At 45.6% G+C, this 16065-nt stretch overlaps 1 protein-coding gene across 4 annotated transcripts in view; it reads right to left on the bottom strand.

Moving 5' to 3' along the window:
- The window catches only part of arhgap42b (Rho GTPase activating protein 42b), an 86055-nt gene that overhangs the window by 38473 nt on the left and 31517 nt on the right, over nt 1-16065 (bottom strand). For all 4 annotated transcript variants that reach the window (XM_086163988.1, XM_086163989.1, XM_086163990.1 and 1 more), the window contains exon 3: nt 12444-12505. In XM_086163988.1, the coding sequence (XP_086020114.1) occupies nt 12444-12505 (62 nt within the window). The remainder of the gene's footprint in view (nt 1-12443; nt 12506-16065) is intronic.

The following is a 16065-nucleotide window of genomic DNA, read 5'->3' as shown; positions in this document are numbered from 1 at the left end:
AATCACGGGGTCACGTACAGAGACGTATTCGGTTAACGACGACTCGGAGTTACAACGGGATTTGTGATACTATGAAAATAAGCAGCAGCGGTGTTGTGAGTAAATACGTATTGTGCGCGCTTATGATTGGCCGATATTAATGCAAATATAAACATTATAGTGAAAGAAAGGTAAAATAGCACAAATGGTCAATATGTGTACGGTAAAACGGTAGAAACGGTGTTTCGCTTAACGACGGATCCCTTGGAACATAAGACCGGTGTGTTAAGTGAGGACCACTTGTATATATATAGATTCTGTAGTTTCAAATTGTACGCAAGGGAGAAAAGGTTAAACCATTTAGGGCAACGGCTTGGCAATTATTTTTGCTGGCGGGCCATATTTCTTATTTAATTTTCATGCGCGGACCAACTAGGTGTCATGTAAATTGGACAAAATGAGAATTGCAATTTTTTGGCATTTTATTTCCATTTTAAAATCATTAATAGTCATTTAAATGTACCAACATTTTTTTGTTTGTCATCATCCATACAGCATTAGACAAAAGGAAATGATAAGGAGTTTCTAAATTCAATGTTGATTGAAAATATTTATTAAAATATTCAAAGACAGTAGTTTGGGGGGGGGGGTAAAAAAGCAAAATGGGCCGGTATAGTTAGCAAATATAGTGAGCGAACGGCTACGGCCACACATGTTGTTGTGGTCTGGGGTGGAGAGGATCTATTTTTTAGGACACACGCTAGAGCACAAAAAAGCTAAGTATGCTAAGATGGCTACAGAATCTGTCGCTCTACCGACTCAGTCGGGCATTCGCGACCGGAGCCTAAAATTTGCAGTAAGTAACGCGTTCGAGCAATAGCTGTAGCGAGGGGGGTCCGGGACGGTCAAGCCTTCTCGACGAAATGCAGATGGAGGAAGGCGCCCGCTTGAAAACCCCCATGATGCTTCCGGCTGCTGTTGGCTAACGTAGCTAAACAGCGTCTGTCTAGGGTGTTAGCCTGCCGGTAGCTTGTTGTTGTTTGTTGTAGATCGCTTCTCTACAAGACAGAATTGGGCTTCGAGAAGTGTTTCATCCAGTAACACCTAATCTTGTGTGTGTATATATACCCTACGGACTATTGAGCGCACCTCAATATAAGCCGCACCAGCTAGCCGATCGCTATCTCGGGCTTCCTCCTGCGCGTTAAAACCGTCATTCGTCTTCTTCGGTGTCAGAGTTGAACAGACTCAGAATTTCCCGTTTCCCGGTCATTTCATCGGTCCGATGTGACGAGGATAAATGTTTTAGCCGCGTGAAGCTCGTTAGCCCCCCCCTAAAAAAGTCCATATACTAGCCGCATCGTTGTTTACGTGAAAAAAGTCGTGGCTTATCGTCCGGAAATGACGGTGTATATACATATATATATATATATATATATACATATATTGTTGTTATCACTCCATTCTCATTCTGTTTCTTTTTAACCTTGTTGTCATTCTGTTATCTGGTCCTATCCTTGTTATTGTCTTTGTCCTTTTATTGATATTGCTATTGTTACGCTGCTGTGACAAACGAATTTCCCCTCTGAGGAACAATAAAGTATCACCTTATCTTATCTTATATATATGGATGAACACTTGGATAAATAGATAGTTTGATTGGCTGATGGATGGAAAAACATGGAGGGGGTTCCACTGGTTCCACTGGTTCCACTGGTGAGTTCAGGGTTTGCGGGTAAAATGCTAACTTCAGGATGAGCAAGTTTGCGGTCAATATTTTGATTTTTCCAACCGGGACCCCCTGCCACGTCCTGGCCTGGATCAGCCGGTTTTGGGAAAAATATCACAGCTTGATAGCGTCTCTCCAAAACACTCCCGCAGTGTCCGTTAAACACGCCGCCGTGCACGGGTTGGCGAGAACAATGGCTGCCTTTATGCCGCGGCGTTGTTTCAGGGTCAGCGGGACATTCCTGCGCTCACGCCGTGCCCACAGAGAACGCGCTGTGCCGGGAATCCTGGGAAAGCTGCGGCGGCGGCGGCGGCGGCGGTGGCGACGCCCCCGCGGCCAGATGACGACGTGCACATTTTTTGGACGCCCGGTTCTGTGTGATAACGTGAAAAGAAAAATAGTAGTCGTAGAAAACCGACACGGCGTGGGGACGGGTGACGCCGTGCTGCCGAACGTGCGCTAAACTCGGTCAAAATACGCGACTGATATCGGGGGCCGGTTCATCGGCGAGGTGAAAACTGGCCTCCGAAAGCACGAAAGTGAAATAAATTGAAAAACAGTTATGGATATTTTACATTTAAAATGAATTTATGCTCAATGATTTAGCAGTGAGTGTTGACATGGGTTAGTTGGGCAAAAGAGTAAAAAAATATATATATTCATGGAATGTGGAAATTAATTGGCCTGCGGCTTTGAGATAAAAAAAAAATATATATATATATATATATGTGTGTGTGTGTAAAATAAACTTTAAGAGTTTTGCAGAGGCAAGAGTTTTAAAAGGGTTTTGAATATGCAGCGTGTGTGTGTGTGTGTGTGTGTGTGTCTGGTCAGTTTTCACCTGCGTTGCATTCAATGTCCTCTTTTCTAATCAGTGCTTGGTTAAATCTACCCCCTTCTCCTCCCTCCCCTGCTGACCTGCACGTCAAAACCCCGGAGGAGATGTTTGACCTATGAGAAAGAATCCATCTCCTGCTGGAGCGAAGAATCTAAAGAACGGAGGTTCTGCCGGCGCTTCAAGAAGAAGAAGAAGAAGAAGAAGGAGAAGCTAGGTCGTCATGGCAATCGCTTTCCGTTTTGAGGTATCGTCCCTGCTTGGTGACGCTGAAAACCTCCGGGACCGAACGCTCCGGTTTCTCGTGACAACGGCGTGATTTCCTACGTTTACCACCGGAAGTCAGCGTTACGCGGTTTGCTAAAGTTCGGACACCGAAAAGGAGCAGATAAGAAGACGCCAGCAAGGGTTCGGTGAAAACTGGGAGAAGAATTCTCCGTCCGCAGACGTCCGGTACGTCACCTCCAGCTCCTCCGCCGCCGCCATGTTTGTTATTATCCGAACTCTGCACCGTCCCCTAGTGGACACACGGGGGAAGTGCGCATGACCCACTATTTTTCAAACTATAAGTCGCACTTTTTTCCCGGTTTGGCTGATCCTGTGCTTTTATTATCAATTCCTTTCACATGCACTTGACAGGACAGACATTAAAATGCAAAACAGCATAATAGCTGTTATGACCTGACCTAAGAGTAATAAATTACATTTACGCCTCTGGTTACTACTGTAACCAAAAATAAGACTAAAACTAAATGGTGGTGTGCAGTATAGTAAAGCCATGTCAAAGATCAGGCTAAACTAAACAGTCTAGAGAAATTATTATAAGTATTATTATTAATAATATTATTACTGGAGGAATTACTGGTGTGCAATACGACTTCTACTCAGGTGGGACTTATTTTTCATATTTTTCATGCCAAAGTGCTCTAGGCCTCTGACTCCTCTAACACCTGCACCGCTGAAAAATTTATATTTAAAAATCAATCAACATTTCATAAAGACAACTAAGAAAGAATGTAATATTATAATTTAATCGATTCTTTTTTAATATTCATCTTTGATATTAATTCGTCATGTAATTTTTAAGAGGAATAGTTCATGACATGTAAAGATTGCTATACCTCCAGAGGTCTGTGATTTCCTTCTGGTTGTGAATTTGTTTTGGGATAAGAGTTGTTATAATTCTTTTAATAAAGATAAGGTTTAACCAGCAAATCGTCATCATCGCCACGTCCGCTCGGACGTTACACTGTCACTTGCCTTTCTAGGTGAAATGTCTGTTCTTGGTCTCTGATTTATAAAAGAAATCCCCCACAAAAACCCAACTTTTCTTCTCCATCATGCATTTTTTTTTAGCCGGTGCGACTTATACTCCGGGAAAATACGGTAATTTGAAACCGACGTACCCGTTTGCACGCGTGACGTTAGCATCAATTAGCCCCTAGCGACGGCGCCCTGCAGAAATCGGTTCCCGACGTCCGAGTGTCACCGACTCTTAACGGCTGGGCCTCTATTTTTAGTTAACAGCTTTGGTCCAGATGTGAAACGGGGTTGGAGGGGGGGGGTCCCCGAGGCTAAACCTAGCGGAAAAGAATCCGATTAATTCACAATATGCCAGGAATTCGGAGCGTATCTCCAGAAAGGGAAGCTGCACACAGGCAAGCATCAACTGCAGGCCTGCGCTTGTGCATCTGAGGGGACGTTTAAAAGCCATAGGTTGGGGAGGCAATTTATGCAATTCATCTAATGTCAATTTAAAAAATACTACATTTGCATATGACATTACACCACCCACCCCTTTTCCCCGCCAGCCGCCCCTGGAGAGAATTAAAATACCTGCAAGTGGAAAATGAGCTCCACTCAGCAGTGTCTTCAGTCAAAGTGGCGGGATGTAAAAAATATTTATGTGATTTGGTGGGACGACGGGGCGGGAAGACAGTAGATGATGCAAAAACAACTGTGTCTGTGTGTGTGTGTGTGTGTGTTTTGTTATTAAAGCTATCACGGCTGAGTGAGGCTCTCCACGCCGGATTTCCAGCGACCGCTGCAGCCGCTTGTGATTTATCTGGTTTATTTGCGCTGCTTCGCAATAACGCAATTTGCTGTGGTTTTACAGTTTCCCCGTCCAGAACGCTGATGTCACGTCATCTCCGGAGAGGGTTCAGCGGATCGGGGCGTGCACGTATCCTGCTCGGTGACCTGAGTTTCGCTCCCGAGAGGAGGCGATGACGTACGACGGCGTGAGCAAACCTCGTCACACTGATCTCATCCTCATCTACTTTGTTTACCCTTCACATAACAAACTACCGTCATTTCCGGACTATTGAGCGCGCCTCATTATAAGCCGCACCCGCTAGCCGGTCGCTATCTCGGGCTTCCTCCTGCGCACTAAAACCGTCAAAGTCGTCTTCTTCGGTGCCGGAGTTGAACGGACTCAGAATCACCCGGTCATTTCATCGGTCCGATGTGACGAGGATAAACGTTTTAGCGACGTGAAGCTCATTAGCGTCCCCCACCCAAAAAAGTCCAAATATTAGCCGCATCGTTGTTTACGTGAAAAAAGTCGCAGCTTATCGTCCGGAAATGACGGTGTATATATATATATATATATATATAGTTGTTATCACTCCATTCTCATTCTGTTTCTTTTTAACCTTGTTGTCATTCTGTTATCTGGTCCTATCCTTGTTATTGTCTTTGTCCTTTTATTGATATTGCTATTGTTACGCTGCTGTGACAAACGAATTTCCCCTCTGAGGAAAAGTATCACCTTATCTTATCTTATATATATGGATGAACACTTAGATAAATAGATAGTTTGATTGGCTGATGGATGGAAAAACATGGAGGGGGTTCCACTGGTTCCACTGGTTCAGGGTTTGCAGGTAAAATGCTAACTTCAGGATGAGCAAGTTTGCGGTCAATATTTTGGTTTTTCCAACCGGGACCCCCTGCCACGTCCTGGCCTGGATCAGCTGGTTTTGGGAAAAATATCACAGCTTGATAGCGTCTCTCCAAAACACTCCTGCAGTGTCCGTTAAACACGCCGCCGTGCACGGGTTGGCGAGAACGTTTTAGCGGTGTGAAGCTCGTTAGCGTCCCCCACCCAAAAAAGTCCAAATATTAGCCGCATTGTTGTTTACGTGAAAAAAGTCACGGCTTATCGACCGGAAATTATGGAAACACTTGCTGCGCCTCGACATCTAATATCATCTCCCATGCGTTCCAAGTCTGGCCGCCTCGTATCTCGTGGTCCGGCGCTAACCTAGCAGTCCGCGGCGCTAACCTAGCGGCCCCCACTAGGTTAGCTAGGATGTTGGCATGTGTGTGAGTGTGACTGGAATCCAGTGTAAAGTGCTTTGAAACCGCGAGATGATGAAACCGCTAGATAAGTGGTGACCTGTCACCCTTTCCCTTTAAGTGTGTGTGTGTGTGTGTGTGTGTGTGTGTTTGGGCTCGTGAACTGGCCGACAGCTGCAGATACAAACAACATACAACCATTCACCCTCTCATTCAGACCAATTTCTGACTGCTCATTAAACTGAAGAAACAGATACATCATAAACAGGCCATTTAGGTGGTTGTTGTTGTTGTTGCTCGGCGATGGGAAACGCCACGGTAACGGGGTTTAAAACGGGATGCCGGACGGAGAACAAGGACGTGGATGCGGCGGGGAGTTTCTTCATGAAAGCGGGGAGACGGCTTCCCCGCCGGCTCCCGCGTCGCTCGCCAAATAAGCCGGCTCATTTGAGCTGAAAGTCACACTGCCGATCGGGGGCCGTGTTTCCTCCGAAGCAATTAATATTGCACAAAGATCAGAGGGGCGGCGGCGGCGGCGGCGGCGCTCTACGGGCCAGATGAATTTAAAGATGGCTTGTCAAGTTAATTGGAATGACAAAATACTCCATAAATCTGCGAGGCTTACTGGAGTGACCCCGTCATCAAAAAGAGGGCGACTCTTTTCATCCCGTAACGGATTTCGCCACATTCGTCACATCCAGGCGAAAAAAAACAAAAAACAAACGCAGAAATATATTCTGGGGAAACACAACAAGCGTTTGAGCGTCGGTCGTCGGGCGAAGCCGGACCTCGCCCTCGCGACAGGAGGGTCACCGGGAAGTCAGCGCGTCTCTTCTATTAAAAATATTGATTTTATTTTGACGTTTGATTTGGAAACAAAAAATAAATAAAACGTCGGCTGACTGAAGTGCGGCCTCGAGACGCCGGCCTTCGATTCTACCGCTGAGATCGTGGGCGACGGGTTGTGTTTTTGTTCTGAGTGAACAAAAGCTGAGGGTGTTTCTAACGCGATGGAGATGGCAGACACCGGCTGTTGCGCTTTCTTTTCCCCAAAATAATTCATTCATGCATTGTATACACATCCTTGCTCACACTCAGGGTCGCACTTCTTTTTTTAGTGTAGTGCTTCTCAATTATTTTCTTTAACGCCCTCCCTGTCGCAACTCTAAATAAATACATTTATAAAATATATTTATAAAATTTCTATAAATTTGTTTCATGTACATTCTATCCTTATTAACATTAAAGGAAAAGAAATATTGATCAACTTGCGACAAAGGATAACTTTACTGACAATGTTTTTTGGTGTGTAACAGAATAATTAAGTGCATCAATTTGCCTGAAATAAAAAAAAAACATAAACTATATATATTTAAACTATAAACATTTTTTTACCAATTGATACAAAAAAATAAAATCAATGAATAATAATAATAAAACAAAGTCAAATTGATCAGGACATTAACAGAGGAGCACAATATAGAACACTACCTTAAATAACAAAAATAAAAAAAATAAAAAATTGTGCTGATTTTTTTTTTTTTTTTGACGAAATGAGGAAGTCAGGATTAATAGCTACAATGAGCAAGTTTTGCAACGCACAGCTTTTCGAAGCATGATACTGCGACTCGCAGCAAACACACTGGTCTTTCCTCGTCGTCGCAGTGAAGCTAAGCGCTACGTATGCTTATTTCTTCATCTTAGCTTTCCGGCGACTTTCATTAATCTCAATATCTCCGTCTCTCATCGCCTGTCTTATCATCCCTCTTAAATATTTCCCATGGTTTGTTCGCTGCACTTCATATCTACCGCTCTGTCCTGTGTGCACGCGCGCTCTATGCAAAAGAAAAAACAAAAAAAAAACCATTACACCATAGATCTTATACTTCACCATAAGCATGATAAATGATAAAGCAATGCCTTTAGCCCATCCCTGCTGTCACTGGGTGAGAGGCGGGGTTAACCCTGGACCAATCACACGTCCATCACAAAACCGCATCCACGCTTGGGTGCACAAACTTTTTCAACATGTGAGCAACTTTTAAAATGTCCCAGTCAAAGTGATGTATCTACCGTGTTTTTCGCACTATGAGGCGCACTTAAAAATCCTCAAAAATCGTCCCTGCGCCTTATAATCCAGCGCGCCTTACGTGTGAATTCCTGTTGCACTTACTGACCTCCGACCAATTTTATGTGGTACACTGCGCTGAAATGTCTGTCAGAATGTTTAAGTACGACTTCAATTTGTCAAACGTAAGGCGCACTGCGTCACCGGATTATAAGGCCCACGGCTGATTTTTTAAGAAAATGCAAATGCGCCTTATTTTGCAAAAAATACGGTCGTTTCATGTTCACTGTTTCATGGAACAGTGTGCTTTACAGCTAATTTGCACTCTATTACCGTATTTTCACGACTATAAGGCGCACATAGAAGTCTTAGATTTTCTTCAAAATGTGCGGCGCGCCCTATAGTGCAGTGCGTCCTGAGCGTGTTGTTGTTGTAAGGCGGATGCAGCAGAGAACACCATGAGAACGTTAAAGGGAGTGTGGGCGTGGATTGTATATAACAGAACGGGTATGTGTGTTATACAGAACATCGTTGTTTTAGCAACCCTGAAAACATTGCCGACAAACACATCCAGCCACGTCACCAACATGGACGAGGTGCCGCTCACTTTTGACTGAGTCGGTAGCAATACGCACAACGGGGTACCAAAAGTCTTCTTGGTTTCCACAGTTTCACTTAGAGTGGAAGGCAGTGAATGGATCGTAGATGCTCGGGCTAACGTGTCTGCTGACACTGTTGTTCCAGCTTTCGCAAAAGCCGGCATCATTTCCGAGGAGCCGCACGGCACTGAAAGCGACTCTGACAGTGAAGAGAGTGAACCCGGCATGTTGGATGGAGATTTAGCGCAGCTGTTCAAATCAGAAACCGAGGAGGAGGACTTCCATGGGTTGGATTGATGACGATTACCGGTAAAAAAATGTGATACCAAATTCAGTTTTGCTTCCGCTCTATTTTTAAATACGCGGACTTGTATGCTTGTGTGTGTGTTGTTGTTGCAAGGCGGACGTAATAGAGGACACCATGAGAACGTTAAAGGGGGAAGTGTGGGTGTGGATTGAATAGAAAACCCGCGCCTTATAATCAGGCGCGCCTTATGTATGGGTTAAATACAATAATGGCACACATAACTTAGACTGTGCCTTTTAGTGCGCTGCGCCTTATGGTCGTGAAAATACGGTATTACTATTTGGTTCATTTCATGTCGCCATGGGATTGTGAGAAACATCTCTATTCCTCTGTATGTCCAGTTCATGTGGAGAAATAAAGCCGATTTCAACTCTGAAATGTCATATAAGCATACAATTCATCATTCACTCATTCATTCATTCATTCAACCGTCATTTATGGACAAACAAGCATTTATTCAACCCCCCCCCTGGGAATCCAACCTTCTTGCTTTGAGGCAAAAATGCTGACCGCCTTTTTCCGGAACAATCACTCGCAATTTAGAAGACATGAAAAAAATCAATCCGACACAGATTTATAAGCAGCGAAGGCACGATTCATAAAAGTAAAGGCCACTTTAGGCAACTCGCCGTGTTTCCCTAATTCATATGCATCCTCTACTTGCTCCTCGCCGTCGGCCTCTCCTAATGTGACTCCGCGAGGGCGTAAATCAGAAACCAAACATATTTTTTTTTTTTTTGGCGCGGGAGCAACACGAATAACTTTCCCGCTTCGGAAAAGGTCAGTGCCGATTCTATAGGGAAAGTGTCAAAATCAATGATCCCCGTCTCGACTGTTTGCGCCTCGGAGAGCCTGATTCCCCGGCTTTGTTATCCCCCGGTGTTAGAATTATCCGATGTGATTCCGCCTTCTGTTTTGTAAATCAAGAACAAAATCTGTTCCTTTTTTTTTTTTTTTTTTTCCCCTCTGTTCTGCAGAATTAAAAAAAAAAAAAAAAAAATGTCTGGACAATGGCAGCGAGGACATCTGCCTCAGCCCACCCGTGCTGACCTTGCCCTTTACGTCGTCCTCGGTTTGTCTGGGAGATATCCTCCGCGGTCGGGGGGCTCCCGTCCCGACCTTTGGAGGGGCACGGAGCTGCCACTTTTTGTAAAACACGGAAAAAAACAAGGTCCTTGAAGTTCAAGCTCCGCAAAGCCGAAGGCGGGGAAACGCTACGAGGTCTTGCGCGATTTTAAAGCGCGAGGCCTTTTAGTTCTTTACATTTTTCCCCATTTATTTTTTGATCATTAGTTACCTACGTGTTTCTCATGCACATGTAAACCTCATGAAATAGATATATAACATTTTTTCTGTAGCATTTTGCGGGTGTCCAGCCAATCATACGGCAGAATGCAATTACAGCCAATCAGGACATTGACGGTACTTGCGCACGTGCTCTGCCCATTCACGCTATGTAACAATAATAACAGTGTTAAGTGATGCTAATGCTAACATGCTAATACCATACCTTTGCAAAAACGAGCAGTGAATATGATCCGTCCACTCACCGAACCAAAGTAAAAAAGAAATGTGTTTTTTTTTAGTTGGAACGGCTGCGCAAATAGAAGAACCAGCGGTGAAACTGGGTGAGATTTTTTCCTTTTTGGAGTAAAAAAGGTTTTCTCTGCAAAACATGCAGGGAAGCTAAAGTAGTAAGCGAGTTTTACGATGAAAAGATATGGACTAAATGGAAGCTATGATCCCAGGTGTTGATACTGATGTGTGGCCACACAGCTTGCACATCTAATGTTGCTTGCAGTGGTCCTCAGTGCGCTCAGCGAGGTTGTCCGTATGCACAAACTTATGAAAAATTAGAGGGAACATTGCACTCAGGGTTTTGGGGGTAGTGGGTAGCCTAGCTCACATTCGTTGAGAGGCGTGATTCGACCCTGATTGGTGGATCGCAGATCGCACATAGAGACGTACAACATTTGGTGACAAATTCAAGTGCCTTGTGAATCGGAGGCATCATTTACAGACATACAACTCTTGCTCTCTCATGCAGAGACAAACAAGCGTTCACACGTCCGGACAATTCAGGGTCTCCAATGAACCTCCTGCACGTGGATGGACTGTGTGGGAGGAACCCGGAGGAAACTAGCAAACACGTGGAGAACGTGGATGCTCCACATAGAAAGGCCCTCCTACGGACTCCTTGTACCTTCTGGCTGTGAGGCCGAAGCGCTAACCGATGTTCCGCCATTGTTATTTTGAATTATTTGATTAATTACATTTGATTATTGATTGAATATTTTAATTTTATTTAAAATATATATTTAATATAATATATTTAATAATTAAATATAAAAATATATTCAATTATTTAATCAATGAGTACCATTTTTTTTAATATTAGCCGCACCAGCTAAAAATGAATAAAAAAAAATATATACATATATAAGACTCACTTGTCTATAAGCCCCAGGTGTCCATGTTGTAACATGAGATATTTACAGACACATTTTTTTTAATTAAATACAGTCATGGCCAAAAGTTTCGAGAATGACACGACCATAGAAACATCTGGCAAACACCTAAAACCCTGAAGGAGTAGACTTTTTGAAAGTGTCATTGTGCCAAGTGCCATGACTGTACATACTGGTAACATCCACAAACCCGTACTGGAAATGCTTCTACCTGTAAAATGGTCGATGAAAAAAGATGAATAATAAATAACACAAGGAAAAGTCAATCTATCTAGAAAACATTTTTTTAGCTGTTAGCTAATCGCTAACTTTGTCTTCCTCCTGCGCACTTAAATAATTAAGGTCGTCTTCTTCGGTGTCATTTGATTGGTCCGATGTTGACGAGGCTAAATATTTCAACTGCATGTAGCTCGCTCGCCCCCAAAAAATACATTCGCCACATCAATGTTTAAGCCGGATCGTTTAAAGTGCGCTCAAAACACATGCATCTGCAGAAGCCGGAATTTACAGGATTTTACCTCAAACCTCAACTGCATCTTCCAAACCCTTTCATTCCTTCCAGACATGAAGATAGTGCATCCTAGCGAGTGCTAGCATTCCGCTCATATAGCGCTTTGCATTCACAAGCTCAGACACTCACATGCAAGGCGGGAGTTTGGATGGCGCCGCCATCACCATCGCCATCTTCATGCGGACTCCGTTCCCGAGTGTGCTTCGCGGAGTGAAAAAGCGCCTCCCTGCTCGGAGCCTCTTGTCAATATTTTGATTGTCGCCAAGGTTCTTTCGCCGCCGCGGTCTTATATTAAAGATGAGAATAAATATTTGCCTTCTTGGGAATTCTCCTTTGTGTTCCCCGACGGTTATTTCGCCAAGTTTGGGCCGCAGCCGAATCCTGGCGCCGCATGAATCCCGCTTCATTAAGTCGACATCCTTCGAGCCAAAATACACCTTCGTTTGCGCCGGAATGCATCTTTTTTTTTTCCGCAGTCGCGACCCCCGAAGCGCACCTGCACGTATCGGACGAACTCCCGCTCGGCAAATATCAATCACGGAAAGATTAACCGAGGCTTATCTTGTGAATCTAAAAGTATCAGAAACACGGGCAAGGCTTCTCGGAAAGAAGCGAGGAGCATTTAAAAAAAAAAGAAAAGTTCTTACCAAGCGACGTCTTTCCTCTTCTACTGTATTTAACAGCTCGGAGAATTCTTTGAACGACTGGGCTGGAATGAAAGGAGAGACACGGTCACACATCAAGGCGTGAATGCTTTTCCCAATAAATCCATCCACGGCGTGCACGGGCGAGGCGCGGTGCCATGTTTGCGGTGGTTAAATATCAGATGTTGCCTGCACCCCGCGAGCACTGCGGCTCGGCGGTGCAATGTTTATCTGCGCGGCGGCTTTTACTGCTTCGAGTGCAGCATATTTTAGGAGCTAATAAAATCATGCAGCTGTCCAATTTAAAACCAAGACTGGCGGTAAAAAAACAATACTGGAAATTGAACGGCCGCCATCGATTGTTTGCCTTTATTTCCCGCCTCAGCTAGGCTTTATGCGTACCGTCATCATACGGGCGCGCCGCGGCGCGGCGACAGTTCACGGCTAATATTACATTCTTCCGGTCCAGACGGATTCGGCATACGGTACATCGAAACTCCGCCCGCTAGAATTCCTCGCCTTGATAGCTTCATTAAATCCAGCTAGCGCGGTGTTTTTCGCCCCCCTCCCCCGTCACCTCGTGTCCGGCCGTTTAGCGGCGCCTCCGCTTGCCAACACGGTAACATCATTAGCATCCGTGACCGTCTGGCACGGGCGAGCCATGCATCATCTCCGACACTCTGCTCCATTTACACACCAAAGCGTTAAAGACCAGGGAGCAATGATTTTGTGTCAATGATCCCGCGGGCGGGCCGGCCTCCTATTAGCACTACTAGGTCCTTTATCAACAGCGCGAGCCTCTCGGGGGGTAAAGGGCACAGCTGGAGCCACTGATGGGACAAGATTAGACTCGGAAGAAAGGAAATGGGAGTCAAAGTGAGGTGACGGCTTGCATATCGTTCTCTTGTAAACGGAGGGAATGCAACATGACTCACTCGATGGCGTGGTTTATTTTCCCCTCATTAGAGCGCGGATATGGAAGGATTAGCATAGAGAGGCCGTATAGAGGTCTCCCGCGCGACGCTTTCCTTGATCGGTGTCGCGTCGGCAGACGTCGGTTCCGCCCGATATTAAATCCGCCGCCCGGCCGGGCTTCCTCGACCTCGGAGGGTTCGGAGCAGTTCTCGCGCGCTGACCTTCTGAGAGAAGGGCATGCTCCCCTGCTAAATTTTTAAATTTCTACAGCCACATCAATCTCTTGGCCCCATTGATTTCCAGAGATAACTGGCACGGAATGTGAATGTCACCGCGGGAAGCCATAGAGTGAAATCGATGAAAGGTCAGGTGAACCCGTCTGGCAGCTCATATGGGATCTCGATGTTGCGCGGCGAAGTCGAGAGCATCAAAGTGAACTCGGTCGGCGCCGCCCGCGGATCACGGCCCGCTTTGCTGCAAGGGTTGCGGCCGTGTCAGCTAGCAAGCCGGCTTCCATTGATGGAGAGATTGATTTCACAAGGCTGTTACATGATTATATTTTTTTGTCCTCCTCAAAAAGTAATCACAGCCTTTTCTGTCTTGAGAGTGAAGAAAGGGTGAAGACATAAAAAAAAAAAAAAAAAAAAAAAAAAATCACAGTCGATTAGAGCGAGGAAATCATTCCAGTCGAGAGACGCCGAGCTTCGAGAAAGTCAAAAATGCGAGATCTGGTCGTGCTTTTCACAAGCACGGATGCAGGGAATTTAAAATCTCCAGACGGGCGATAAGCCGCTTCCGGACAAGAAAGTCCGAAAGCTCAAATTTGGTTCGAACCTTGTAGTTTTGTGTTCTCGTGGATGATAATAATAAACACAAACCACCGTGACGAAGGAGACGACGACACGGACAACATGGCGGGAAGAAGCCGCCGGGAATAATAACAACGGACTATCAGGAGTGTTAGCGAACTCCCTACTCATTTTAGTCGAAAAGCAGATTTCGGTCGACAAGCAGGTGTTACTCCGGGAACCGTGGAAACCAGAAGAGCTCCGACCTTTCCTTCACACCATTTTCGACCGGTTTCTGGTCCTCAAGAAGTATCCGGTCATGAGTTCTTGTGGAACCATACAAAGACCCGCCTCGGAGTAGGAGCTAAAGTGTTTCCAGGAGTCCCTGGTTCCCTGGTCGGTCCGGCTCGGTCCCTGCAAAGTGTGCAAGGAGCTGCAGGCGTCCTGAACATATCCCCACTCTCTTCATATTATTCGTACCAATCTCCTGCCGCCATCGAATAACGCCGCCCGCGACGCTCTCGCCGTCGCCCCTGTCATTTCGGTCGTCGCTTCGCTTTTTTTCCCCGAGTGCCGCCACGTTACCAGTTGACAGCCGCAATAGCCGTTGTTCAATCTGCGTTAAACGCTCTTTGATTTAAGGCCACGGAAAAGGGGCCGCGTCGCGCTAAAATAAAAGCGTGCTTGACTCTAATGAGGTCTGGATTCGGGTTCGGATTCCAATAAGCATAATTGGCCCGGTTCACTCCTGCCTGTCGCTCGGTCGCGACGACTTTGTGAGCGGGCGGGGAAAAATGTCGGGCCTACTGTTCATTACACATAACTATTATGGTGTGGTGTTGAAGAGGAGGTCGGCGTGCAGCCCTCCCCTCACAGACGGACAGTAAATCAGCCATTTCCACCTCTGCAGAATGAAATCCTCCGACCGGGAGGCGGGGGAAGGAGGGGGTAACGAGCGAAAAAGAGGAAGAGGAGACCAGACGGCAAGACCAGCCCGTGCACAGGATCCCGTGCACGGCTGCTTTTATATTCCTGCTGCAAACTCAAAAGGTTCCCACCTCCATTAATCTCTGACACCGATCACAATTAGTCCCCTTGATCTCTTATGGGCTTGAAAAGATACAAGGGGAGCATCATGAGAAAATCAATAACATTAATTATACATGCGTCGGAGACGGCGACGAGGTCCGCGCTCGGCACGCCGGTAGCTAACGGGCGCGAGCATAACTTTGTCTTTTTTTTTGTGAACGCGCCCCCCTCCTCCCTGCGTCTGTGATGGAGCGGCGTGCTTTCAGGTGCAGCCGTCGCTTCGTTTCCTTGTTTTGTTTCTGAAATTGCGGTCCTCCAGGACGGGCTATAAATAGACATTTCAAAGACCAATTTATTTCCCTCCTTGAAGCTCGGAAACAATGCGCGGCAGCGCAGATGGGAGGCGTTGATAGAATAAATAGTAATTAATAAGATTTAAATTAGCCAAACTTATTCCAAACAAAAGTATGCAGGTGAGCCATACGTGTCTGTTTTCGGAGCTACGAGAAGGCTCAACGTAAGATAAGCGTACCTTCTGTCTGTCAAACACAGCAGTACAAGTCGCGGAAGGCAATGTAGCACGGTATGCTCGAGTAAGAAAAGTACCAAAGATGAAGTCCACGCCCGCAAAGACCACAGCGGTCCACTGCGCCGCCTCTATTTTGTCTTGCAGAGACCCGAACTCTTCGCTGTCCTCCAGCGGACGCATTGCTTGACAACCGTGACGAGGTGGGAAGTAAGCGGGAGGTGCCGCTTGACAACGGTAGTTAGATGGTAACATCTGATGGCCCCCAGATGACCAAAGTAATAATATCACAACAATAGCACTTTCAACTTGCAAAATACATATTTTATTGCCTGTTTATATACTGCTCAAAAAAATAAAGGGAACA

Source organism: Fistularia commersonii, chromosome 18 (assembly GCF_037954325.1).
Source record: "Fistularia commersonii isolate RoL2024-O1a breed Wild chromosome 18, RoL_Fcom_v1.0, whole genome shotgun sequence".
Taxonomy (NCBI): domain Eukaryota; kingdom Metazoa; phylum Chordata; class Actinopteri; order Syngnathiformes; family Fistulariidae; genus Fistularia; species Fistularia commersonii.
The sequence above is the reverse complement of the archived record's forward strand: the minus strand, read 5'-3'. Positions and strand labels throughout refer to the sequence as shown.